The sequence below is a fragment of the Vulpes lagopus genome, chromosome 2 (assembly GCF_018345385.1).
Source record: "Vulpes lagopus strain Blue_001 chromosome 2, ASM1834538v1, whole genome shotgun sequence".
NCBI lineage: Eukaryota > Metazoa > Chordata > Mammalia > Carnivora > Canidae > Vulpes > Vulpes lagopus.
Window position 1 is genome coordinate 171,213,283 of NC_054825.1, and position 27,315 is coordinate 171,240,597.

Here is a 27,315-nt window from a genome sequence, read left to right on the forward strand (position 1 = left end):
TATTGCTTGACCATCCCTCACCTCCCTCCTGAATCCCAGATCGGACATTCCTGAAGCCTCTTGGATGGCCTCCTCCAGAAGTCTCTCAGACCTCCCACACTTGCCATGACGCCAAAGGCCTCAGTCAGTCCCCCAAACTCTCGCCTTCTCCCTGGTCTTCAGGGACAGCCTCTTTGTCCCTCAGTCTGCAGGGCAGAGCCTGGACTGACTTTCTTTCTTTTTCTTTCTTTCTTTCTTTCTTTCTTTCTTTCTTTCTTTCTTTCTTTCTTTCTTTCTTTCTTCTTTCTTTCTTTCTTTCTTTCTTTCTTTCTTTCTCTTCTTTCTTTCTTCTTTCTTTCTTTTTATTTTCTTTCTTTCTCTTTCTTTCTTTTCTTTCTTTCTTCTTTCTTTCTTTCTTTCTTCTTTCTTTTTTTCTTCTTTCTTCTCTTTCTTTCTTTCTCTCTTTCTTTTTCTTTTTCTTCTCTTTCTTCTCTTCTCTTTCTTCTTTCTCTTTCAAGTAGGCTTCATGCCCAGTGCAGAGCCCAGTGTAGGGCTCAAACTCATGACCATGAGATGAAGACTAAGCCAAGATCAAGAGTCAGATGCTCAACCAACTGAGCCACCCAGGCACTCCAGCCTTGGATCTTTTCTTAAATGCCTCCTTTGTTCCTACTCCCTTCATGGTCCTCCAGCCCCATGGCCTGTTCACTAGGCCTCCTGAGCATCTCTCCCATCTGCTGCCTCCTCCCCTCCCTACACCAGGCTTTTTAGTTTTAGCCCCATCCTCTTCTGTCTAGGTCTCTGGCCTACTGCCTCCCTGGGGTCTCTGGCTCCAGTCCTGAGCTGTCCTCTACAGGAGCATCTTTCTACATTGAGCCATGTCCTTTGGCCTCTCAGCTCTGAGTACTCTTCTGGTAATATCCAAGCATCAAAACATGACCTCAGCACCCTTGCCTGCTCTGGAGCTATGTCATTATGGACAAGCTGGTCCAGCTGTCTGCCCTGATGTCCCCTCAGTTTGTGTCCCCTGGGTCTCTACTCCCAGAGTAGGAGAGTATATAGAGGAGAGTGGTTAGAGAACCTCCATAGTCATTTCACCCAAGATCTCTGGTGGGGGACTGGTGCTAAGCTTATTACGTGGACAGTGGGTAGTGTACAAGGTGTGTTTGGGGGGGGCTGGTTTTTATTGCCTTTCAGCCTTCCCCCTTATTGACAGCACATTTTCCTTACAAAGACTGTCCTTCCTCACACATAATCAAGAGATTTGGGTAGGACTGCCCTCAGCTCCAGGGGTGAACTCAATTGGTTTAACTCTGGCAGTGTGAGTAGTGAAGGGGTGAGCTCAGGATCCTCCCCATCCAATCAAAGTGACTGACAGTACTTGCCTGGGAATGTTGGACTCCAGCCCTTTCTATGGACAATAAGATATGTGGACAAGCAGCCTCAGGCTGTGAAGGGGGCTGGCCTGACGTTAGAGACCACACTCAGAGGAAGGCAAGTCAAGGAAAGCTACAGTGAAATGGAGCCAACATCCTGTAGACATTGAGGACTTCTGGATCAAACTATGCCTGAAGCCCATATTAAAGCCCATAAATTACCACTTCTATGCAGGCCATTTGAATGAAATTTTTGCTACTTGCAACTAAAAAAAAAGCCTTCTCTCTAGAGTTCTTTCCTTAAGCTAGACGCTAGATAGGTATGGAAATTCAAAATATTTAATGACTGGTACTAAACCTGGGCACTGAACAATCAGAATGTACTGTAGGCCACAGCAGCAGGCCTGGGTCATAGAAGTCCTTACTGGGCTATAGGGAGGTTGGGGCAGCCCAGGGTGGGGCAGAGTTGGCAGGTACACAGAGAAGCTGCTATTTACCAACTGGCACAGAAGGATTTTGATTTTAATGACCCATATGGCTGTGTGGTACAAACTAACTGAACATGAGCCCTTACAGGGGCCCATAGCTGGTCCTGAAATGAGGATTTAAGTGTAAAGGAGAAGTGAAAATTGAAGCAAAACCAAAAAAAAAAAAAAATGCCTGGGACGGAGGATAGTTGCATTTCCAAGATGGTGCAGGAAGTAAGGGGAGAGCACTGGTTGGGGGTGGGCAGGCAAGAGGCTCAGGTAATAGAACGCTTCTTCGAGGTTTCCATAGGGGCCTCCTCTTTCTCCTCCACCACTTTGGAACTGACGCTGGAGCTGACCCTGGAGCTGACCTTGGATTTGGTCTCAGATGTCCCACTAAAGATTCTAGAAGGGGAAGTGTAGGTGTAGTAGGACTCCGATGTGATGATATTGTTTATCTTCCAGCGGAGCGTGTTGCAGGCCTTCACCACAACAGGCAGCAGGAGGCAGAAGACGATATAGAGGATCACCAGGCCAATAAACACGCTGGATGACACCTGGAGACACCATACAACAGGCATGGGTGGGCAGCCTGAGAGCCCCATTCCCCTAACAGGGAAGCTCCTGGGTATCCACTCACCATGAGGATCAAGAGTGCCCGCTTGGCACTGAGTGGGAGCCCATGGATATGCAGCAGGAAGGTGAGCTGGTAGTCACAGTATGTGCTCTTGTCCACACCTCTGGGGGTTGGGATGGGGTTCAGTATTGGGGAGGAGTCAGGCATCCCATAGGAACCCCCAACTCTATCTGGGTGCCATGCCTGGCTCACCTGTTGCTCACCAACACCTTGAAGAAGAATTCAGGGGCGAAGATGGTATGGGGAATGGTGTCATGGCATGGGGAGTTCCTCAGACACAGCCACCTGGGGACCCAAGTTCAGACAATGTGCTACACATCATGCCTAGCATGTGCCAATCTCTGATCTCCCCCTCCAGCCCACAAACTGGGTGAGCACCAACTAGATGCAATATCATCCCTTCTTCCCTGATTCACTCCTTCATTCATTCATCCAATAAGGCTGACTCCATGTCTACCCATGTGACAGGCTGTTTACTCATTCATGTCCTCCTGCCTTACCATCTCCATCTGTCAATTCCTCCATTACGATGCATTCATCTAGATTATGGAGTATATGTCTATCATTTGCCAATTCCTCTTTCATTCCTTGCTGCCTTCATTTCTTCATCCCACAAATATACCTTGAGTACCTACTAGGTACAAAGTCACATCTCCATTCATTTATGCTTTCCTTTATTCATTTATTCAATAAATACAAGTTGAATACTGATTAGGTGCAAGTTGGTTGCCCCATTCATTCATTCATTCACCTCCTTCATTTGTTCATGATACTGTTATCTTCCTTTCACTGAATCAAAAATAGTTATTGAGCCCCTTCATACTAATTTGTTCCTCCAGGGCAGCCCCGGTGGCGCAGCGGTTTGGCGCCGCCTGCAGCCTGGGGTGTGATCCTGGAGACTCAGGATCGAGTCCCACATTGGGTTCCCTGCAGGGAGCCTGCTTCTCCCTCTGCCTGTGTCTCTGCCTCTCTCCCTCTGTGTCTATGAATAAATAAGTGAAATCTTTAAAAAAAAAAATTTTAAATAAAAAATAATAATAATTTGTTCCTCCATTGTTTTATTCATTATGACCTCCACTCAAATGTCAATAAATGCCTACCATGAGTAAGTGAATGAATTCATTCATTGTCTCATTCACAAATACTGTGTTTAGGCTATCAGGACCTGGATGTATAAGCATACAGACCCCACGAGAGTAACAGCCCAGAGGGCAGGTTGGGATTGGGGAGGCACAAGTATAGAGAGGCGAGGGTGAGAACAGGAGAAGCACAGGAGGACATGGGAACGAATGTCCCCTCGGACAAAGGGACATCTGAATTAAGGCCTGAAGAAAGACTAAGAGTCAGCCACTTGAGGAACACTAAGGTGGTCAGTCTGGCTTGAGGATCAAGAGGTTTCCCTGAGGAGAAGGGATGACAGCCCAGGCAGACTGTGGACAGGTGGGGGATAAGGGGACCAGCAGGCAGGCCATGCACTCACTCGATGCCCAAACTCTGGTGGGTCATGATGTTGAAGGCTGGGTCCTTGGTGGTCGTTGCGTTCTTGGTGGTCCAGATGAGGCTCTGAGTCCTGCACAGGACCGAGTAACCTCAGGGCAGGGTGGGGGTGGGGGTGGTGTGGGGGTGGTCCTTGGCAGGTAGGAGGCAGGTGTAGAGAGGCCTACAGTATGAACAGTTGGGGGTAAGGAGCAGAGGGAGGGGTGGGGCCTCAGCCTGGGTAGGGCAAGCATCTGTGCCATCCTAGGAGGCTGAGATACCAGGTGAGTGGTGCTTGTGGGTGAGCATGTGGTCCGTGGCTGGGAAGCAAGAGGGGTCTGCAGGGAAGAGAGGGCAGATTGTGGACAGGGTCCCACAGGAATTACTTGTCCAATGGGCTGTTGAAGCGGTAAATCTCCTCCTCGCTGTATTCTCTGATGGTGTCCATCGTGGGCCCGCCGCCTATCACCTTGAGCACGTAGCTGCCAGGTGCAGAGGTGCACATGGACTGGCTTCAGGATCCAGAGTCCTGCCTCACCTCTACCGCTCCGTACTCTATCCCCCTACCCACTCCCTCCCTGCCAACCAAACTCCCGTCAGGCATTGATTTGGCTATGTCTTTACCTGCCCTGAAAACTGCCCGAATCTCCTGTCACCAGATCTTGGATCAAGAAGAAAGGGTAGAAGACTGTGGGGTTGGAGGGAGTCAGGAGGAGAAGAAATTAGCCTCAGAATTAGGAGGATGGAGAGGGGAGGAAGGAGAGTTGAGAAGACCAAAGGGAAGAGCAGAGGATGAGTGAGGAACTGAGTGAGCAGTGAGGGAAGGCGGGCCCAGTGGTGGAGACAGAGGACAGTGAACAAATGAGGTGAGGGCACTGGACACGCACTGTCACGGAAGAGGAAGCAGGGCATCTCGGGGTCCACATTCACGCAGTCGAAGTAGTGCTTGTTCTGCAGGCGGTTGTACTCTAGCGTGTAGGTGATGTCAAATGCCAGGCGCTTGCCTAGGGGGCAGCCGATGAGCACTGGCACCATGAAGTTGCCCTAAGTGGGAGGAGAAACTTTGCACCGGACGGCAGGGCCGGGGAGACACCCTTCCTCCCACACACACCACCTCTTCCTGCCAGGCTCACCCTCACCATTGCCATATGATCATTATTATCATTAAAACAATACTCTAATAACTGCATTTATGCATGTGTGCAAAGCACTGGGTGATGTTCTAAGCGCTTCAGACTCAAATTTAATCCTCAGAAAAGCGAGCCTTGTATGGTAGAGACTCTTCATATCTCCATGACAGAGATGGCAAAAATCAGGGACAGGGAAGTCCAGCCATTTATTAATTATCCGAAGCCACATCTGAAGTGGTAGAGCTGCAGTGGGAGCTGGGAGTTTGGTTCCAGCTGCCTCCAGAAAAAGACACACAAAATCACTAACACCTACACCCACGGAGAGGCCAACTCAGAGGTGGACTGCACAGGGCTCAGATTGGGCCTGTCAAATAATAGATCTGGGAGGAGCCTGGGATATAGGAGGGAAGTCGAGCCCAGGATGGGGGTTAGGAGTCAGGGAATTCCTATGACCTTGTTTTCAGGATGAACAGCTTCAGGCCCCTTTCAGGGGTAGGGCCCAAAGGCTTCATCCAATTGTCAAAGGGACAATGTCAAAGGGCATCCACAGACCATGGCCTGGGCTTGACTGTGACTGTGGAGAAGTGCTGATGGCCAGAGATTAAGCACTCCCCCTGCTAGGCCTGGGCCCAAGATTTTACACCTATCAGCCACTCACTCACTGGGCAGTCCAATGGACACCCCAGATTCAGTCTATCCACAACCCGTCTTGGTTAATGGCACCTCATCTCTCCATGTTCAGGATAAAAGCCTCGCCCGGGAAACCTCTCTTTTGCTCACACCCACAGCCAGTCCATCTCGACATCCTGTTGTCCATGGACTTTGAAACAGAGCCATTCTCTCCATAACCCCCTGAACTCTTTTGACATGGCCCGCTTCGTGCCAATTAGGAACAAAAAGTCCTATGTCACAGATGCTTTACTTTCCCCTGCAGAAATATATTAGAAGGGACATAAAAGCATGGGTGCAATGTACACAACCGTAAAGGCAGCCCTTTCTGCAAACATGAATGGACGAAAGGAGTGGGTGGGTGGGTGGGTGAATGAAAAGGAAGAAATTATGAATGCACTAGTGGGATTTCCAGGGCGAGTAATCAGAACCAGCAGTGTTGAGATTCGACCTAATCCCCTCCCTCCCAACACAGGGCCCAGTACCCCAAGGTCCAATACTTGCATGCGGGGTCCCTGGTGTGTGTTCTGGAAGCAGCGGCCCACCGTGCCTACCACCTGCGGGAAGGAGCATGTGAGGATGGTCGCCCCCCCCACCCCGCCCCCTTTCCCCTCTCCCCCCGCGGGCCTCCCCTCCAGGCTTGGACCGAACCTTCACCAACATGGAGGTCTTCAAGAGGTGATGTCCACTAATGCCCTGATCGAAGCAAGACCTTTTATCACTGAGCGTAACCTGGGATGGGGGATAGAAATGAAAGCATCAAGAGACCTGCCGGGGGACCCGGGGAGGGGTGGGGGCCCCTTCTAACGGTCCCGACCCAGGTAGCTCCGCCTCCCACCTCGGCACCCCCTCTCCGCTTTATCTCACCCAGAAAAGCACCGAGTTGCGATTAGTGAGCACCTCCTCCTTCACCTCCGCCTCCAGGCAGCCCGGGTCGGCCAGCACCACTCCCAGATCCACTTTGCTGCCCAGGTCTACAGCGGCGAGCACTACAAGCGCAGGAGGGGTCAGGGCCTCGGCCGGGGACGCTCCCCCGCTCCCCAGACCCCGCCCCCAGGCCCCTCGGGCTCCAGGCCGGCCTCGCCCACAGACCGCGCTCCTGGAGGTTGATCGAGTGGCCCCGGACGGTCAAGAAGACGGAGAAGCTGTAGCTGGTGCCCTTGTCCAGGAAGATGCGCTCGGGCAGCTCGTGCTTGGCCTTGAGGTCGTAGATCTTCTCGTAGCTGGCCATGTCAATGTACACGTTGCTCGCGCTCTGCAAGTTGCTGGCCAGATAGAAGTAGTAATCCTGGGGGACGGATGCGGCAGCGTCGGACCCCCGGCGGGGACGCCGCCGCTCTCCCGACCCCCAACCCTCTCCACGCACCTGGTTCAGTTTCTTGTTCTTCCACCAGCGCCAGGTGGAGTCGTGCACCGGGTCCGCGTAAGGCTGGGGGACGCCGGCAGGGTGAGTGGGGTGCGGAGGCGGCCCGGCCGGTGGCCTGCCCAGCCCCTAACCCCAAGCCAAAGCCAACAGACCCTGGCCCGCCCCCAAGCCCCACGTCCCGCTCAACAGCCACCCTCCCAAAGCCGCGTCTCCCAAGCCCTGCTCGCCGCGCCCCCAGCCCCCCTCGCCGCGACTCTCCCAGGCGAGCTCCGCGGCGCTGCAGCCTCTACCGGTGCCGTCGAGGCCCGCCGGCCTTGCCTGCTGGGCCTCCTCAGTCCCGTCTCCCATCAGACCCGCCCCGGGCGCCCACCTTGAGGTACTCGGAGTGCAGACAAAGCAGATGGTAGATGAGGCCCTGGTAGACGGCGAGCGAGTTCTCGTCGTGGAAGCCCGAGGGCTCCAGCACGCGCGGCGGGCGCGCCTGGTAGCGCTCCTGGCGGGTGTAGACCTGCGGGTTGGGCAGGTCCCGCAGGCGTATCACCGTGAAGGGGCAGAAGTTGGTGAACGCGAGCGTCAGTTGGTTCCTGGGGGGAAGGGGGGCTCTGACTCTAACGCCCCAGGCGCACCCCCACCCCCACCCCCAGGCCTTCCTCCCAACCTCTGCGCTGCTGCCTAGTCCAGTCTAATCCAGCCCTGACCTGTGGCCTCAGCCTCAGCCCCTGGTGCCCCTGGACAATTCCCCAGTCCCTGGGTCCGTCAGACCAGAGCTGGGGACCCCACCCTAGGCCCCGCCCCCCACCAACCTTTTCCACCTCGGCTTTCTCCGGCCTGCCTCCTCTCCTCTCCCGCCTGCCTCCTCTCCCAGGCCCTTCTGCAGGTCACCAGAAGGAGCGTTACTGCAGTAAAGTCAGGCCCTGCGTCCCTCCCTCAGCACATCAGGGCTCCCCAGGAGGCAAGATGAGGCCCGGCTTCCTCCCTGCGATCACCAGGCCCGTCTGTGCACGCTGACGCGAGCAGCGCCCTCTGCGGCTGTACTTTTCTCGCAGTCTTGAACACCCATCTGCTTTCCTCCCCAAGGCCTGGGCACCTGTGGCTCGCCCACCCCCACCCCCTCACCCCCTCCCGGAACCCCTTCTCCATCTTACCACCTGGCTAATTCTTCTTCCCCCTTCAGCTCACAGCTCATGCATCTCTTCCTCTCTGAAGTTCTCCCGGAGGCACCCACCTCCCCCAGTGTCCACCAGGCGCCTCCCTTGAGCCTCCATGGGCTTCCATCACAGCCCTGAGGTGGTCACTGGGGATGCCTTCATCTCCCTCTCGGAGTAGGGGCTTTCGTCCTTGCAGCCCCAGAAACCCCGGCTACTTGTGTGGCCCGGCATCTTCTCACCCCTGCTGATGCAAGAGGTAGTGATCGCTGAGCTGGTGGTACATCAGGAGCTCCTCCACCGGCATAAGCCTCTTGACAAGCCGGCCCTTCTGGTTGTTCATAAGGTACACCAGCTGCGGTGGGAAGGCAGGGCCAGGTCAGGCAGCCACCCTGTGGTTCCCCGGTGTCTCCCGTGACCCCCCCCCCCAAGCCCTGCACCTGGTATAGTTTGCTGTCTTCGTAGAAGAGGGTGACCATGGTTTCATTGGAGGTGTACAGAGAGGACTGGTGCATCATCTGTAGGTTGATGTACATCCCCCAGCCTTTGGATGGGAAGAGCTTGTACATCCGGTAGCTGCCCTCCATGAGGTACCAGATCTGCAGGTGTGACAGCGGGTGTGTGTGTGTGACCCCACGTCTCCCTCTGTGTGGAGCGATGGTCCGGTACCTTGGAGGTGAGGCTCGAGGTGGGTGGTCCCCATCCGGGACCAGGTGAGCTCACACACCTACTTCCCAGAGCCTGCCCGCCTCTGCTTCCAGCCCCCACTCGCCATGATAAACATCTTTAGGGTTTCAGTCAGCTTGAGTGGCTATTACTTGAACTGAAGCGTCCCTAATACATACACCCCTCCAGGCCAGGATTCCCAGGAGCGCACCCTATTTTCTCCTCACTCTTTGCACCCACCAGGATCAAACCATCCCCTTGGTCTCAGTTTCCCATCTCTGCACTGATGCCCACCCCACAACACATTTGACTCAAGACCTCATCCCCTTCTGAGACTCAGCCGGGAAGAGCCTTTCCAGCCTTCAGGATGTCCCTCCTCCATGCAGCCTCCTCTATGAAGCCCTCCCTGATACACACACCCCCCCAGACTGAACAGGAAGTTCAACTGCATGCCCTTTCTGAACTTCTATAGGTACTATCTCCCCCCCCGCCACCCTGCAGCCCTGACTACTCTGTACTATCACTTTCTGGGAAAGACTCGGTCTTCCCAGTTGGACTGCGGCCCTGTGAGGGTGAGGTCCAGAGCTGACTCAGTCACCAGTGTATCCCCAGCATGGGGTCAGGTATACAGTAAGTGCTCAATGTTTATGAAGTGAACCACAGGACGGAATGAAAGAGGGCCCCCTGTGGAAATCAGATCAGGACTCTCACTCTGCCAAAAGACTGGGGACAAATAAACTTCTGAGTTCCAGGGTGCTCTGCTATAAATGGAGCTTCTGTTGCCCTCCTCTGGGATCCCTGAGGATGTTTCCTCCCCTGAACCCTTTTACCCTGACAGGGGGAGAAGGGAGACCCCTGGGGTTTGGGGAGAGAAGCAGGGCAGCCTACCTCTTCAGTCTCTGTGACAATAGCCATGTCCCCATGGAATGAATTGACCAGGTACTTAATGGACTCCTCCTTGGGGAAATCCGCCAGGTAGATGAAATTTTCATAGTTGTAGCTGCACGGGCAGAAATGGGAGCTAGGGACCCAGGCAAGGTCCCCGCAGGATATCCGCTTCCCCCAACCCCGGGCCTAACATATCCCAAGACCCCTAACATGACCCATTTACTCAGTTCTCTGCTAGCCTTGTGAGAACACACAGGAAAGCCTGGGTGACCTGCCCACCCGTAGACAAGAGCATGTGGCCAACCTAGCACTTTGCCAACAGCCCCTGGAGCCGGCTAAGCTCCCGAGGAGTGCAGAGTGTCCTAACCTTTCCCGCTGACGATGCCCTTCGCCTAAGTTGGGTCCTTACATCGGGTTTCATTGAAATGTGCATCCCCATCCCAGCCCTGACCACCCCAGCCCGCTTTTCCCCCATCACAGTTCTGATAACTTCTGGACTTGCGCATGCTCTCAAAACCTGAGGACTCCAGAAAGGGCCCCCACCCTGATGGGACCAGAAGCAGAACATATAGGCCCAGCCCCACACCTCTGCAGGAGGAAGTTGCCCCAGATGAGCAGCAGGTTTTTATACGGGTTGTAGAACATGCCCTTGGGTACCATTGGGAAGTTGGTATAAGACTCTGTTCCTAGGATCATCAGAAACTCCAGGCCACGAGCTGGTTGGGAAAGAGGCAAAGTGGACACAGAAGTGAGGGAAGGGTCACCTGGGCCCCTCTTGGCCCTCATCCACCTTTGAGACTGCCCCTGCTTTCCCTACCTACCATCAGGGATGAATTCCGGGATGGTGTAGAGGATGACCAGGTTATCACGGACTACAGCCGGGGAGAACACAGCAAAATCTTCTGAGGCTCTGAGCTTTCAAAATCTGAAACTGGGTAAGTCACCAGCTTCCCAAACCCTCCAAAAAACCCTCCAGTGGTTTCTGATTTGGGCCTATTAGCCCTTAGAGTTTCTTAATGGGAATATGTTAGAGCACACGACTTCCTCCTCTGACTTCTTGGCTAGTGAGTACAGTGCACGGTCTATACAACTGTACATGGCAGCCCTATTCTCTGTTCAGACAAAAATAAAATAAAATAAAATAAAATAAAATAAATAAATAAAATAAAATAAAATAAAATAAAATAAAATAAAATAAAATAAAAAAATAAACCTCCTTATTGTGAGCCACAAGGCCCTTCCAGATTGGCTTCTGCTCACCTCTTCAATCTCCCTCCCACCATATTTTCCCTCTGTTCCAGTCATATTTGTTTCTCCTGTTTCTTCGTCCCACTAAGCCCATTCTCTACCACTACCCTTTACCCAAGAGTGATGTGAGGAACATTTCCCTCCCACTGTCTGCTGAGCACAGACCCCACAGACAGGCACAAAGTTCACAATACTGCCCCTTCCCACTCAGCCCCCACAGCATCCCAATTACCCAGGTCGTAGCTGACCACCTGGAAATAGTTCCTGGTGGGGGGGGCTTTGATCTCCACCAGCATCAGTAGATTGTAGTCATCAGCAATGAATACGGCCCAGGTTATGGAGCAGTTGACAACTGGACAGGAAGGAGGAGGTCCAGAACAGCACTGGACCCACCCTCCCCATGGTCTCTTGTAACTGTCACACCTATCCCTGTGACTTTCCACCCCTCCCCAGACACTACTGTTCCTTCCCATGACCTCTCTCACCCTTCCCTGCTCTCCCCACACCTTTGATCCCCCACCTGCCCACCATAGATCCCTCTGGGAGCTAGGTACCTTTTATCCCTTCGCACACAGACCGCTGCTTGGGCAGCAACTGGAAGGACACATGGCCATCTGCGAAGCAGAGCAGGTCCGTGCTCAGACCCTTCCCAGCCCATCTGGTATCCACTAGGTCTCTGATTGACCAGGGTGTGGTACCTCCTGCCCCCTTAGTGGTGGGACTTCAGGGGGTGGGTCTCATCTCTGACCTGCCACTCACACCTGGCCCACCATTGTGGGCCTGTCGCTGGTCACAGTAACTGGCTCAGGTCTGGGCACTGATTCAGAATGGGCCAAAGTACACCCTGGGTTCATGCTAGAGCTAATGGAAGAGGCTGCTTTCATTCTTTGGGGATGACTCAAACTGGTGGGAGATGTGAGCCCCAAGGTCCTGGGACCATCTTCAACCCCTAGAGAGGAGTCTCTACCTGAAAATGAAGCCAAATCTCAGGGCTCATGATAATAAGCCCTTTTACAGCACCCACCATGCCCCTAGCACTGTTCTAGGACCTTTACACATGCCGACTTAATCTTTATATCAACCCAGTGAGGCAGGTACTAGTATCGTCATTAGCCCCATTTTGCAAATGAGGAAAACGAGACCAAAAAGAGAGGTTAAGTCACCTGTCCAAAGCCACAGGTGACTTGGGTTAAGTGTGTTCAAGCGATCTCTCTCTGCTATAATCACAATGCACTATCTTGCCAAGAGATAGAGTCCTGTTGATATACCCGTGGGCCCCTGGATCCAGCCATGCCTGAAGTTAGATTCTGGTCTTCTTATTTATATAAGCCCTTTATACAAATATACCTAAATTATTTTTTAATTGGGCTTCTGCCCTTTGAAACCAAACACATCATGAAATATATATATATAACACACTCAAGTCCTACTCCTATAAATGCATAAACCCATCCCCACTCACAAGGACAACCTCCAGCTTGGGACCCCACTTGAAGGTACCTGGTGATGGATGAGGGCCAGAAGTTGGAATTCTGGGAGGTGTGAGGGTATGGAGTGGTCTCTTGGGCTGCCAAAGGCCTCCCACCCTTACCTGTGATGGTCCCAAAGTGAACATAGCCTTCCCGCTTGCCAGTGGTGAGGGCCATGATGTACTCTGAGCCATTGCTATGGAAATGTACAGGGCACAGCTTCTTGATGCACTCGTTGGCCAGGACACGAACCCAGCTCCCTGTGGGGGCCAGGATGGAACCTAAGACCCAGACCTGGGACCTGACCCCCATCCATAGTTCTATGACCTTAATGGCTATTCAGTGTGATGTCTGAGGGGCCACTGGCATAGAGCCCAACTGCCTTTGAGGAAAATCTCCTTCGTTCTTACTCTGTCCATGAGGTACAGATTGCATTCCCCCAGCCAGAGCAATGGGTTTCAACTGAGCATAAGACCAAGCTGGACCAATCAGAGACAGTCCCAGCTTGCAACTACTAATGAAGAGATGCTCTTACCTGGGGCCCCTTGGGAGGATAAAAGTCTGCAATAGCTAGGTGAAGAGGGGAATCACCATGGCTATCCCAAGGAGGGGCCTGTCTAAGCTCCAATGAGCCCCTAGATCCAACTGTACCTGAAATAAAATGCTCCTGGGTTTTTCACCTATCTAAGCCAATAAACACCCTTTTCTTTGACTTAAGTCCATTTTGTTGTTGTTTTTTTTTTTTTTTTAAGTCCATTTTGATTTGGTTCCTCCTATTGTCAAATGTCCCAAGCAAGAAAGGGATAAAAACGAAGCTGTCAGGAACAGGCCTTAATAAAATATAGGTTATAATACGTGTTTCTATGACCCTATAAAATGACATCTCTCATTTAGATGTGGGGGTGAGACTCAGGAGGGTTTGGGTGGCATTTAAAAGATAAGGCTGAATCAAAAGTCTCTTCTTCCTCTCCGACCAGTCTCCTTTGTGCCTTTTCATCTCCAACTGCTCATCCCACTTTCTCTCGGTCTGCTTTTCTCTCTGACTCTCCATGCCACTCTCCCACCCCCTAAATTTCTCTTTTGCTATGCACGTGTCTTAGCAGGTCTTTCTCTGACACTGTGTATGTGTGCGAGCACATACATGCACACATGCGTGCACGCGTGCCTTTCTCTTTCTGCTCCCTCCCTTCCCTCTCACGCCCCCCTCTCCCCTCTGCTGGTTCATAGGTCCAGAGGAAAGCTTCACCCCCACATACAGAGGGTAGGAGAAGGCCATGAAGGGTGGGCGGTGATGATTAAGGACCTTGGAAAGTCCTTCTGACACCTCCCTCCCCACTCATGGAAATTCCAGGGCTTCGGTGAATGGGTTCACTGGGGTGCCCTCTGTGGGGCTCCCACAGGCAGGACCCACCCCTCCCCCCGAGATGCCAGGGACCCCTCACCACTGCCGTGGTTGCTCTCGTGGAGGGTAATATAGGTGCCTGTAAAATAGTAGACAAGCTGGTTCTGCCGAATGAAGAGAGTGCTCTCCGTAGCAATGGCATCATAGATGGTGGCAGTAAAACTGGCCTGAGGGCAGTAGAAGGAGCCGACCCAGCAACTGTCAATGTTCAACTGCAGGGAGGCAGAGTCCACAGTGAGCAGGTTCACTTTGGCTTCAGCCCCCACATCCCACCTTGTGGGGAGGCACCTGCTCTGACAACTGCTTGGACACAGGCAGCCACCTCCAGGGCACCCTCCCCTCTCACTGTGAAGTAGTATCATGTGGCCACACTTCCCCAATATGGGCCAGGGAAGCAGATGACCCAAGCCAGAGCCAGTGTGCTCCTGAGAGCTTGGCAATGCACAGCATACTCAACAGTGCAGAGCAATCTTGATTCCCCAGGCCACAGACAGGTCCCAAAGATCTCATGCTTGGCCCAAGGCACATTTTTTAAAAATATTTTATTTGTTTGTTTGAGAGAGAGAGAGAGACAGCAGAGAGCACAAGCAGGGAAGGGGGGCAGAAGAGGAGCAGAGGGAGAGAGAGAAGCAGACTCCCCACTAAGCAGGGATCCTGATGCAGGGCTTGATCCCAGGACCCCAGGATCATGACCTGAGCTGAAGGCAGAGGCTTAGTGGACTGAGCCACCCCGGCACCCCCCAAGGTACATTTTTAACAACCCTATTTGACCTTGAACACAACTGGCTATCAGGCTGACCCCATCTGATCTCACTAACTAATCACTAACACTGGTGATATCATAGACTAAAGGTGGGAGAGCACCATTAATGAAGGATTCTTGCCTAAAAATATCTACATTTAATCAAGCTTCTTGAGTTCAGTACCAGTTTATAGGCAATAACTCTATGGGGTACTATGCACCAAATTGTGTCCCCACTCCCAATATATATGTTGAATCCCTAACCCTGCCCTTAAGGAGATAATTAAGGTCCACTGAAGTCATAAGGATGGGCCCCTAATCCTACTGGACTGGTGTCCTCATGAGAAGAGGAAGAGACACCAAAGGATCTCTTTCTCCACCTGTAGGCACAGAGAAAAGGCTGTGTGAGCACACGGTGAGAAGGCACTTGTAAGCCGAAGAGAGGCCTCCCCAGAAATCAACCCTCCTGACACCTAGTTCTTGGACTTCCAGCCTGCAGGACTGTAAGACTATAATTTTTTTTTCATCCATATTGTCTGTGGTATTTTACTATGGCAGCCTGAGCAGACTATTACCATAGGGTCAAAGGAACAAGTTAATTCCATGAAGAAGCAAGCAGCAAAATTCTAGAAGACAAAAGGCCTGGTTTCTCCATTTGACTGAAGAAAGCTGATAGAAGAAGGGAAGAAGGTGGAGTCAGGAGCAGACTTACAGGTGAAGAGAGTGAGTTTTTTTTTTAAGAAATTTTTTTTAAAAGATTTTGTTTATTCACGAGAGATACACAGAGAGAGAGGCAGAGACACAGTCAGAGGGAGAAGCAGGCTCCACTCAGGGATCCGGATGTGGGACTCGATCCCAGGACTCCAGGATCACCCCCTGGGCCAAACAAAGGCAGAGGCTCAACCACTGAGCCACCCAGGCGTCCCGAGAGTGAGTATTAAGAGACTTTACCAAACGCAATGTTAATCCTGATTCAAACCAACTTGAAAAGGCACGTTTAGAAGACACACAATGGCCAACAGACACATGAAAAGATGCTCAACATCACTCATCATCAGGGAAATGCAAATCAAAATCTCCTAGGAGCTATCACATCATACCAGTCGGAGTCACTAAAATCAACAACACAAGAAACAAGTGTTGAGGAGAATGTGGAGGAAAAAAGTACCCTCAGGGGCACCTGACTGGCTCAGTCAGTAGACCATGTGACGCTTGATCTCAGGGTTGTGAGTTCGAACCCCACACTGGGTGTAAATATTGCTTACAAATAAAATTTTAAAAAAGAAAAGGAACCCTCTTGCTGTGTTGGTGGGAATGCACACTGGTGTGGCCAGTTATGGAAAACAGTATGGAGGGTCCTCAAAAAATTAAAAGTGGAATTACCATATGATCCAGTAATTTCACTCCTGGGTATTTCCCCCAAAGAACATGAAAACACTAATTTGAAAAGATATAGGCAACCCTATGTTTACTGTAGCATTATTTACAATAGCCAAGATACGGAAGCAACCCGAGTGTCCGCCAACTGATGAATGGATAAGGAAGATGTGGTGTGCACACCCAATGGACTATGACTCAGCCATAAAAAATGAGATCTTGACATTTGTGACAACATGGATGGACCTAGAGGGTGTTATGCTAAACGAAATAAGTCAGACAGAAAAAGACAAACACCATATGATCTTCCTGATATGTGGACTCTTAAAAAAAAAAAAAAACAAATGAGGAAACAAACAAAAGCAGAATCAGACCCATAAATACAGAGAACAAACTGATGGTGGTCAGAGGGGAAGATGGGAGGATACACAAAATGGGTGAAGGGGAGTGGGCGATACAGGCTTCTGGTTAGGAAATGAGTAAGTCGTGGGGCTAAAAGGCACAGCACAGGGAACATAGTGAGGGGTACTGTAACAGTGATGTGTGCCGACAGGCGGTAGCTACACTTGGGGGGAGCACAGCGCTACATATAAACTTCTCCAATCACGATGTCGTACCCCCGATACTAATGTAACATTGTGTGTTGACTCTATTCAAATAAAAAAATACATTTTTGGGACATCTGGGTGGGTCAGTTGTCTGCCTTTGGCTCAGGTTGTGATCCCGGGGCCCTGGGATCAAGTCCTGCATTGGGCTTCCTGCAGGGAGCCTGCTTCTCCCTCTGCCTACGTCTCTGCCTCTGTCTTTCATGAATAAATAAAATCTTTAAAAATGTATTTTTTTTAATTTTTTTTTTTATTTATGATAGTCACAGAGAGAGAGAGAGAGAGAGAGAGAGAGAAGCAGAGACACAGGCAGAGGGAGAAGCAGGCTCCATGCACCGGGAGCCCGATGTGGGATTCGATCCCGGGTCTCCAGGATCGCGCCCTGGGCCAAAGGCAGGCGCCAAACCACTGCACCACCCAGGGATCCCTAAAAATGTATTTTTAAGACATTTTTAGACAACTGGGGTAAACTGGCCCTGTTAGATGGTATGAAAGGCTTCTAGCTAATTTTGCTGGGTGTATCACAGTGCCATTATGCTTTTGTTTTTGTCACGTACTCATTCTGTGTCCAGCTGATGTGAACTTATATACCACACTCACAATGATTCTAGCAGGTGAATATAAAGATTATTCACACTTTACAGATGGGGAATCTGAGGCCCAGGTAGGTGAAATGACTTGGCCCAAGGTCACATAGCCAGGTGGTGGCCAAACCCAGATCTGAAGCCAGAGCGTCTCCCCCTCCTGCTACCTGTCCCTCGAGGGAGCTGCTATGTCTTTAGGGACTCTTTCCATGGCCCCAGGACCCAGCATATTTTAGGGGTCATATTTTTGCAGTACCCTACAAGAGGTGCCAGCACACTGCCTTCTGGGTCCCGCTCACCTCCACGAGAAAGAAGTCCCTGAAGCTGGTGTCGGTAAGCAGGATAAACTTCTCATCGGAAATGCCGCCCAGGATGAGCACAGGTGCCTGGTCCACAGTGTGCCACAGGGGCCTCGATGGCACATTCACGAAGTACCGGGGTATCAGATTGAAGATCTGCCGGGGGGCCGGGGATGGGGGGGGTGGCCAGAGGGCTGCTCACCACTCCCCCCACCCTCCCATGGTTCCATCTCATTTAGGGTAAAAACCAAAGTCCTCGCCTCTGACCTGGGAGGCTACATATAATTTGTCCCTGTCACCTCTCTGACCCCATGTGCCATCACCCCCCCCCCCCAGCTCACTCTCTCCCAGCCATGTGGGCCTCCTCACTGCTTCCCAGACTCACCGGGCACATTCCCACCTGTGAGGCTTGGCACTGGCTGTTCCCCGTGTATGAAATGCTCTTCCCCAAGTACCCAACGTGCTTCCCTCCTCCCCGACTCCAGGACGCAACTCAAATGGCCACCTTCTCAGGCCTTTCCTGACCCTTCCATCGACTATGCAATCCTTTCCCTGCCCAGGCCAGAGCCCCTTCACTCTGCACTCTCTGCGGAGCACTTGCCACCTTTTCACCTACTCTGGAATCCCCTTGACATCCTGTATACTGTGTGCTGTCTGTCAGCTCTGTCCGTGTGTCCCTGGTATGTCCTCCACACCGTGGGCTCAGTCAGTGCCCGTTGAATGAATGAATGCACTGCACCCACTGAATGAATGACTGGATGTGCAAGAGTCAGTTAGACGCAGTTTCAAGTCCCTTTCCCTATGTACATGCTGGGAGACTGTGGGCAAATGGCTCCGTCCCTTTAGGGCCTCAGTGTTCTCCTCCCGCAAATGGGTTTGTGAGAGTACCTTCCCTCACGGGGTCCCTGTAAAGCCTGAACGTGACCACATATTTAGGGGAGCACCTCACCTGGGGCCTGGCACAAAGCAAGCCCTCTGTAAGGTCTGCCACTTGTTTGGGAAATAACCCTGGCCCACGTTCTTTCACCCACGTTTTCTTTTTTTTTTTACTTTTTAAAAGATTTTATTTATTTATTCATGAGAGACACAAAGAGAGAGGCAGAGACACAGGCAGAAAGAAGTAGGCTCCATATAGGGAGCCCGATGCGGGACTCGATCCCAGGACTCCAGGACCACGCCTTGGGCCAAAGGCAGGCGCTAAACTGCTGAGCCATCCAGGGATCCCCTCACCCTCATTTTCTACCTTGTTTCTCTCCTGTCTGGGCCCCTCACCTCATTTCCCACGGTGAACTGCAGTGTGTCGTCCTGCTGTCTCTGCAAGAAGCCGTTGATGTTTACCTGAAACCTGGCAGAAGGTGTGGGCAAGCACAGGTGAGGGTGACCGCTTCCACACCCCCCAACCGGCTTCCCTCCCTTGGGTCTCCTCCTGGCTTCTCTGGGGATCTGGAGATTAGGAAGGCCCTCCCGGAGTCCACCACCCATCCCAGGCTTGGGAAAAGGCACCTTTTATCGTGAATGAAGGGCCCCAGGCCATTGCTGCTGACATCCACACGCATGACCACGCTGCCGTTCTTGATGGGCATGGGCGTGTACCAGCTCATGACACACACCTCCTCTGCGATGCACTCGTCTGCCGTAGGCAGCGGGCACTCAGGCTGCCGGGGTCTCCCAGTAGTGCCCCCCAGGCCACAGTCTCCCTGGGATCTCCCTGCAACCCCCCACGTCCCTCCCCCAGGCCGTAGACCCCACTGGGGCCCCCTGCACGCTCCCCACACCCTCGCCAGGCCGTGGCCCCTCCACGTGTGCCCCAGGCCCACCTTTGCTGCGGAAGGGGGCCGCCTCCATCTGGATCTGCAGCTGCTCTATCTTCCAGCGATGGAAGTTGACTGGGGACTGGAAGGTCACCAGCACCACGGGCTTCAGCCCTGTCAGGTGGCCCTTGCGGACCTGGGCCTCGGAGGACTGAAGGCAAGATGACCCCCCCAAGGGGTGTGTACGTAAGAGAGACACCGGTTCCCCTACCCTGAGCCTCCCTTTGGCAGCCCAGCCTCTTGGACACCTTGCGAGAAAACAGTGGTCTGGCCTGGGGGCTGGGGCGGGGACAGGCCAGGCTGGGAGACAGGCAGGGGATGGGGGGAGGGGGCGGTGAGAGGGGTCGCAGAAGGAGATGAGGCTGGAGCCCTCTTCCACACCACAGGCAGTCTCCTTTTCTTTTTTTTTTAATATATATTTTTTAAATTTTTTATTTATTTATGATAGTCACACACACACAGAGAGAGAGAGAGGCAGAGACATAGGCAGAGGCAGAAGCAGGCTCCATGCACCGGGAGCCCGACGTGGGATTCGATCCCAGGTCTCCAGGATTGCGCCCTGGGCCAAAGGCAGGCGCTAAACCGCTGCGCCACCCAGGGATCCCAGGCAGTCTCCTTTTTCAAAAACGTGTGTCTCCCTAAGAGGAATTCAGATGCCATCCACTAATATATACTTTTAAAAAATCCTATATCCAAAAAATAAATAAATAAATAAATAAATAAATAAAAAATAAAAAATAAAAAATCCTATATCATATTTAACGTACTAATACCTTGCTAAATTTGAAGTTACTTGTTGGGCAACCTTAACACAAACCATAAAGTAAGCATAAATGGTCCCTGGGAAGCCAAAATCACCATTTTGGGCAATTTGTCTTCAGGCAGGACTTGGATGTAGGGAAGGCACCAGGAAACGGGGTGAGCCAAAGTGGGAAAGTGGCACTCAGAGCTGCTAGTGGCCTCATCCCTCACTTCATGGCTCCCAGGTCCACGAAGGGGTAGCAGAGAGTCCAGAAATCTGACTCTCTGCTACCCCTGTCAGTCCCAGGATTTGGAGCTGGAGCCTGTGGGCGAGGGTGGGAGGGGGCAGTTATACACAGAAAGGAACAGGGAAGGTGCAAGAGAAGACAGCTGGCGGGGGGCAGGGGTGGGTAGCGGGGGATTGCCAGCCTCCCAGAAATGCCAGGGCCCAGGCTGGGTGGAGACAGGCACGCAGGCTTACAGTGGAGATGAAAGGAGGGAAGGATGGGCAGCCCCGGTGGCGCAGCGGTTTAGCACCACCTGCAGCCCAGGGCGTGATCCTGGAGACCCTGGATGGAGTCCCATGTCAGGCTCTTTGTATGATGCCTGCTTCTCCCTCTGCCTGTGTCTCTGCCTCTCTCTGTCTCTCTGTGTCTATCATGAATAAATAAATAAAATCTTTAAAAAAAAAAGAAAAAGAAAGGAGGGAAGGAGAAGGGTGGGCCAGCTGTAAGGAACAGCATAAGCAAAGGCTCAGAGGCATCCTCAAGAGAAGGCAGCACTCAAGCCACTGTGGGTGGGGGATAGGCTGTGAGACCAGGGACGGAGATTTAAGGCGTCTGACCAGGAGCACCTGTGTGACTCGGGTGGAGTGTCTGCCTTCAGCTCGAGTCATGAGTCATGATCATGGTCATGTGCTTGGGCTCCACACAGGGTTCCCAACAGCGGGGAGTCTGCTTCTCCCTTCCCTGACTGGCTCATGCTCTTTCCCTCTCAAATTAATAAATAAAATATTTTAAAAGATTTTATTTATTTATTGGTGAGAGACAGAGAGAGGCAGAGACACAGGCAGAGAGAGAAGCAGGTTCCATGCAGGGAGCCCAATGAGGGACTGAATCCCAGAACTCGGGGATCACACCCTAAGCTGAAGGCAGACGCTCAACCGCTGAACCACCCCGGTGTCCCAATAAATAAAACCTTAAAAAATAATAATGAGTCAGATCATTTGCATAGGCCTTTATCACCTCAGCCATGGCAACTACACCAATTTTAATTTCACCCTACCTCTGGATCTTTCTTTTTTTTTTTTTAAAGTAGGCTCCACATCCAATATGGAGCCCAACACAGGGTTTGAACTCATGAACCTGAGATCAAGACTTGAGCTGAGATCAAAAGTTGGATGTTTAACTGACTGGACCACCCAGGAGCCCTGTGGATTTTTCAACCACAGGGCAGCGGGCACCAGTGAGGTAGGGCTCTCCCATAGGGACGACAGTGGCCCTGGTCCTGTCCACCCCCAACTCCTGCCTAGACCACGTGACTGCCTCCTCACAGTCTCCCTGCCCCCACCCTGCCCCCTACACAGCAGGTGGGAGCCTGGGAACACCTGGGTCAGAATCTCCTGGTGGCTCCATCCAGTCAGGGCAGAGACTGAGTCCTCACCCTGGTTCCTGAGCCCTCCTCACCTCCCTGCCCCATCTCCTCCCACTGTGCCCTCACTTATGCCTCCTCACACACTGTAGCTTCTGTCCTACTCCAGGACCATCGCACTAGCCTCAGCTTTGGCCTAGGGTGCCTTCCCCATCTCCTCAGTTCCCTTTTATCACTCAGGTCTCTGCTCAACCCTCTTCTGAGACCTCCCCCAAACATGCCGTAACACCTTCCTTTCTAATATATCACATTTTGTTTTCTTCTTTGCACTAATCATTCTTCAGAAATGATTTTATGTATTTACTTGATAGCTGATAGCTTCCCTGTTGGTCTGAATCCATAAGAAAAACCTAGCCATGCTGTTAATCATTAAATCCCCCATATTGTAAGCAAATAATCAAAAAGAATCTAACTCACTGTAGGTGTTGAATGTCCAGATAAAGGTATTATTATCATACTTTTGCAGATAAGGAGAGAAGGTTCTTGGAGCAAAACTCTCTGCCCAGGGTGACACTCAACACTTATTGCTAGCATTCTTGAGCTCTTTCTATGAACCAGTCACTGTGCTAAGTGCTTCACACATGTTTAATCATTTTGTGAAGTGGGTATGATGATTATTGAATCCTCGTTAAGGCTGAGGAAACTTTAATGCAGAAAAGTTAAGTTATTTGCCAGAGATCATAATTACTATGTAGCAGAGCTGGGATTTGAACCCAGGCAGCCTAGCTCCAGAGCCCAAAGTATCAACTATCATGCTCTGGTACACTTCCTCCAAGTAAATGTCAGTCAGTGGCAGATTCAAACTTAGGTCTGTTGCTTCCAGAACTTCAGTTTTAGACCACAACATCCTACTGTCCTTAAAAGGCTTACTTGAGCCCGAACAACTCTGGAAAAGAACAACAAAGTTGGAGGACTCAAACTTCCTGATTCAAAAACTTACTACAAACCCACAGGAATCAAGACTATGTGATACTGACATATGGGCAGACATATATAGAGCAATGGAATAGAATTATACCTAGAAATAAACCTTTACAATATGGTCAATTGATTTCTGACAAGGGTGCCAAGAGAATTCATTTATACACATGGCAGTGGGATACCTGGATATTCACATGCAAAAGTTGGACCCCTACCTCACACCATACACAAAAATTAACTCAAAATGCATCAAAGACCTAAACTTACAGCTAAAATTTAAAAACTCTTAGAAGAAAACATGGAAGTAAATCTTCATGGCCTAAACAATACCAAAAGCATAAGCAACAAAAGAAAAAAAATAATAAATTAGACTCTATTAAGATTAAAAACTTTGGTGCTATTTTACGGGGTGAATTACACCTCAATAAACATAAAACCTTTGTGCTTTAAGGACACCATCAAGAAAGTAAAAAGACAGGATCCCTGGGTGGCGCAGCGGTTTAGCGCCTGCCTTTGGCCCAGGGCGTGATTCTGGAGACCCGGGATTGAATCCCACGTCGGGCTCCCGGTGCATGGAGCCTGCTTCTCCCTCTGCCTGTGTCTCTGCCTCTCTCTCTCTCTCTCTGTGACTATCATAAATAAATAAAAAAAATTAAAAAAAAAAAAAAGAAAGTAAAAAGACGGGACACCTGAGTGGCTCAACAGTTGGGCATCTGCCTTCAGCTCAGGGCATGATCCCAGAGACCCGGGATAGAGTCTCGCATTGGACTCCCTGCATGGAGTCTGCTTCTCCCTCTGCCTGTGTCTCTGTCTCTCTCTCTGTCTCTCATGAATAAATAAATAAAATCTTTAAAAAAAATGTGAAAAGACAAGCCTGCGACATAGAATGTGACAAAATATTTACAAATCATACATCTGACAAGGAACCAGTGTCCAGAATATATAAAGAAATTTTTACAATGCAACAGTACAAAGACAACCCAATTTGGCAAAGGATTTTTTTTTTAAGATTTTATTTATTTATTCATGAGAGAGAGAGACAGAGACAGAGACAGAGACACAGGCAGAGGGATAAGCAGGCTTCATGCAGGGAGCCCGATGTGGGACTTGATCCCAGGATTCCAGGATCATGCCCTGGGCCGAAGGCAGGCGTTAAACCGCTGAGCCACCCAGGGATCCCAAAGGATTTGAATAAATATTTTTCCAAAGAAGATAAGTGACCAGTAAGCATACGAAAACATGTTTAATGTCAGGAGTCTTGAGGGAAATGTAACTCAAAACCACAATAGATACTACCTTACACCCACATCTTTTGGCTGTAACCGAAAGATGAACAAGTGTTGGTGAAGATGTAGAGAAACTGGAACCTTCACACATTGCTAATGGGAATAGAAAATGGTGCAGCTGCTTTGGAAAATAATCAGGCAGTTCCTCAGAGGTGAAACAGTTAACGTTTGAGCCAGCAATTCCATTTGTAAGTATTGATCTAAGAGAGCTGAAAACTTATGTCCACACAAAAACTTGTACACATATGTTTATAACAGCATTGTTCATAATAGCCAAAAAGTGGTAATAACTCAAATGTCCATCAATTAATGGATAAACAAAATGTAGCACCTCCTTACACATAAATATTATTCATCCATAAAAGAGAAACGCTGATACACGTACAGCATAGGCAAGCCTTGAAAACATACCACGTGAAAGAAGCCAGACACAAAAGGCTACCTATTGGACAACTCCATTTATATGAACCGTCCAGAAGGAGTAAATTCATAGGAACAGAAAGTAAGTTAGTGGTCTCTAGAGGCTGAAGGAAGAGGGTACTGGGTTTCTTTTTAGGATGATCAACGTGTTGTATAATTAGAGAGTGGTAATTGTTGCACAACTTCATTAATTTACTAAAAACTATTAAATTGTACACTTTAAATAGTGAATTTTATGATATGAGTTACAGCTCATTTAAAAAAAAAAGATTTATTTATTTGTTTTAGAGAGAAAGAGGGAGAGAGTGGAAGGTGAGAGGGGTAGAGAGTGAGGAAGAGATCCCCAAGCCGACTGTGGACTGGGAGTGGAGCACAGGTGGGACTAGATCTCAGGACCCCAAGATCATGTCATAAGCCAAAAACCAAGAGTCAGACATTCAACCTTCTCTGCCACCCAGGCACCCCATCTCAATTTTTTTAATGGCAAAAAACACAAAAAGTCCATCTTACTTGAGCACCTACTATGTGCCTGGTGGGATACTGGGAATCTTCTTGAATCTGTAGGGTCCCCAGGGTCTGGTAGTACCACCACTATTAAAATGTTAGAGATTGGGGCACCTGGGTGGCTCAGTCGGTTAGGTGGCTGCCTTGGGCTCTGGACATGATCCTGGGGTCCTGGGATAGAACCTGCCTCAGGTTCCCTGCTCAGCGGGGAGTCTGCTTCTCCCCCTCTGCTCCTCCCCCTGCTCATTCTCTCTCTCTCAAATAGATAAATCAATCTTTTTTTTTTTTAATGTTAGAGACTGGGGAAACTGAGGGCCATGCAGAATGAGCCCACCCCCGCTGCACTCACTCACCTCTCCATTGCAGGAGTAGTTGATCTTCAGGTAGTATGGGAAGCTCAGGTATTTCTGCAAGAAGAGGTTGGGCAAATGTCCAGAGCCGAGTGGGGTGCAGCTCTATGACCTGTCCCGGTCACCTGATACCAGTACCCTCACCTCATCCTGGTCGGTGGGTGCATCCACCAGCGGTCTGAACACATTGTCCACTGTCTCCAGGGGCTCTTGATTGAAGAAGCGGTCGCTCATGCCGTTCTTGCCTACCGTCTCAAACTTGTTCAGGACAACCTGCCAGGTGCACTCCTCGATATCTTCGATCGCCCACAGCCTCCACGGTACCAATAGCACCGCCAGTAGTGCCCACAGCGCCGGCAGGACTCGGGAGTTTCGGCCACGCAAGGCCATCAGGGTACATCGCGGGGCAGCGCAAAACGTGGCTCGAACCTGGAGAACGCGGCGGTCAACACCCGCGAGCCAGACTGCACGGGAGAGCAGCCTTCCGAGATCCTACCACGTTCCTGCCCTTCGCCCAGCCCTGGCTCCTGGCTCCACCTCTGCTCAGACTTCTGGCCCCGCCCCTGCACTTGCTCCGGGCCCCGCCCCCGCTCTTACTCCTGGACCCGCCCCTGCACTTGCTCCTGGACCCGCCCCTGCTCTTGCTCCTGGACCCGCCCCTGCTCTTGCTCCTGGACCCGCCCCCGCTCTTGCTCCTGGACCCGCCCCTGCACTTGCTCCTGGACCCGCCCCCACTCTTGCTCCTGGACCCGCCCCTGCACTTGCTCCTGCACCCGCCCCCACTCTTCCTCCTGGACCCGCCCCCGCTCTTGCTCCTGGACCCGCCCCTGCTCTTGCTCCTGGCTCCGCTCCTGCTCCAGATTTCGCCCTTGACCAAGATGCTGCATCTGCTCCTATTCGGGACCCCACTTCTACTAATATTCCAGGTCCCTCCTCTACTGCTGCTCCTGGAGATGCCCCTGCGCCTACTTTCGCCCCGCCTCCTCGCCTCACCCCTTAACCTTGCCCTACACCTGTTCTTTGCTCCGCCTCTGCTCTGCATCCGGCTCCTACTCTCGGCCCAGTCTCGGTTTCTGTTTCTTGCTTTGGCCATGCCCCATCTATTTTCCCCAATCCTGCTACTTTCTCTGGTCGTGCACTTGCACTTGCACGTGCACCTGGTTCCGCCTCCTCCCTTTGCCCCGCCCTCCCACTTCTCTTCGCATCTCCCCTTTCTCCTGGCCCGGGCGCTGCCCTGGTACCGGGTCCCGTATCTAGCCTTTCCCTTTTCTGGGTCCTGGACCGGGCCCCTCTCCATGCCCCGCCCCCTTCCCTGGCCCCGCCCCTGTTTCTCTGCGGGAGCTGGCTCTGCCCTCGGCTTCCCCTCCTTGCCCCGCCCCTGCTCCTGGACCCGTCCTTGTTCTTCGATCCGACCCTTAAAGACCCGTCCTTTCGCCGGGTCCTTGGAGAGCTGTTCTCGAACCTGCCCCTCACCCCGCCCCTTCGTAGAACCACGTCCCTTCCCCTCAGAGGCCCCCTCATTGCCTCGGGACCTCTCCTCGCCACCGGCCTTCCCCTCGCTCCGCGCCTTCTCCCCGCCCTGCACCTTTTCCTCGTTCCACGCGGGCGCTACCTTGTCGGTCAGCGCCTGCTCGGTCCTCACCTTCCCCCCGAACCGCGACACTTTCTGACCCCCTTCTCCCTTGTCGCGACCCCTTTCCATGCCCCGGGCCGACAGCTAGCGGCTCTGCGCCCCGCCTCCTGGAGCCCCGCCCCTGCTCCTCTCCTCGCGTCTTCGCCTCCCCGGCCGTCGCCCCGCCCTTTCTCCGCCCCTCCCCTCCTCTGCTGGGTCCCTCGACTCCTCCCCCCTTTCTCTGGCCTCTCCCCTTTTCGCCTCCTCCCCTCCCTCCCCTTCTCTCTGCCCTCCCCGCCCCCCGCATCCCTCCCTGGGGTGACCCCAGGCACCTCCCCCTTCTCCCCCGCCCCGCGGTACCAGTCGCTTAGCTGAAACCGGTCAACCGTCACTCGGCCGCTCCGGTCCCGCCCCTCTTGCCCGGTTTCAAAATGGCCGCCCACGCTTCCACCACCGACTTCCGCTTTTCCCGGCACCTCTCGCGCCGGTCTCCAC

The 27,315-nt window shown here is 51.8% G+C and overlaps 1 protein-coding gene across 4 annotated transcripts; it reads right to left on the reverse strand.

The window, feature by feature from the left end:
• Positions 1 to 1,585: 1,585 nt before the first annotated feature.
• On the reverse strand, positions 1,586 to 26,939 carry CATSPERG (cation channel sperm associated auxiliary subunit gamma). Of its 4 annotated transcripts, XM_041746166.1 has the most exons (29): positions 26,851 to 26,939; positions 25,353 to 25,637; positions 25,212 to 25,265; positions 19,343 to 19,487; positions 19,029 to 19,155; positions 18,798 to 18,870; positions 17,526 to 17,681; positions 13,959 to 14,130; positions 12,639 to 12,776; positions 11,602 to 11,661; positions 11,280 to 11,399; positions 10,621 to 10,671; positions 10,386 to 10,515; positions 9,800 to 9,911; positions 8,686 to 8,844; positions 8,488 to 8,600; positions 7,471 to 7,684; positions 7,101 to 7,163; positions 6,827 to 7,022; positions 6,602 to 6,723; positions 6,386 to 6,466; positions 6,235 to 6,291; positions 4,823 to 4,979; positions 4,560 to 4,623; positions 4,322 to 4,417; positions 3,940 to 4,029; positions 2,652 to 2,744; positions 2,463 to 2,562; positions 1,586 to 2,379 (listed from the first exon to the last, which is right to left on the reverse strand). In XM_041746166.1, exons 1-29 carry the CDS (start codon positions 26,908 to 26,910, stop codon positions 2,098 to 2,100), a joined length of 3,570 nt encoding a protein of 1,189 aa, XP_041602100.1. In that variant the 5' UTR covers positions 26,911 to 26,939; the 3' UTR covers positions 1,586 to 2,097. The 4 variants fall into 4 exon arrangements, 3 of the variants coding, with proteins under 3 accessions (XP_041602100.1, XP_041602101.1, XP_041602102.1); XM_041746167.1 differs by lacking the exons at positions 17,526 to 17,681; positions 18,798 to 18,870; positions 19,029 to 19,155; positions 19,343 to 19,487; XR_005986317.1 differs by lacking the exons at positions 1,586 to 2,379; positions 2,463 to 2,562; positions 2,652 to 2,744; positions 4,560 to 4,623 and having other exon boundaries at positions 3,993 to 4,029.
• Positions 26,940 to 27,315: the final 376 nt, after the last annotated feature.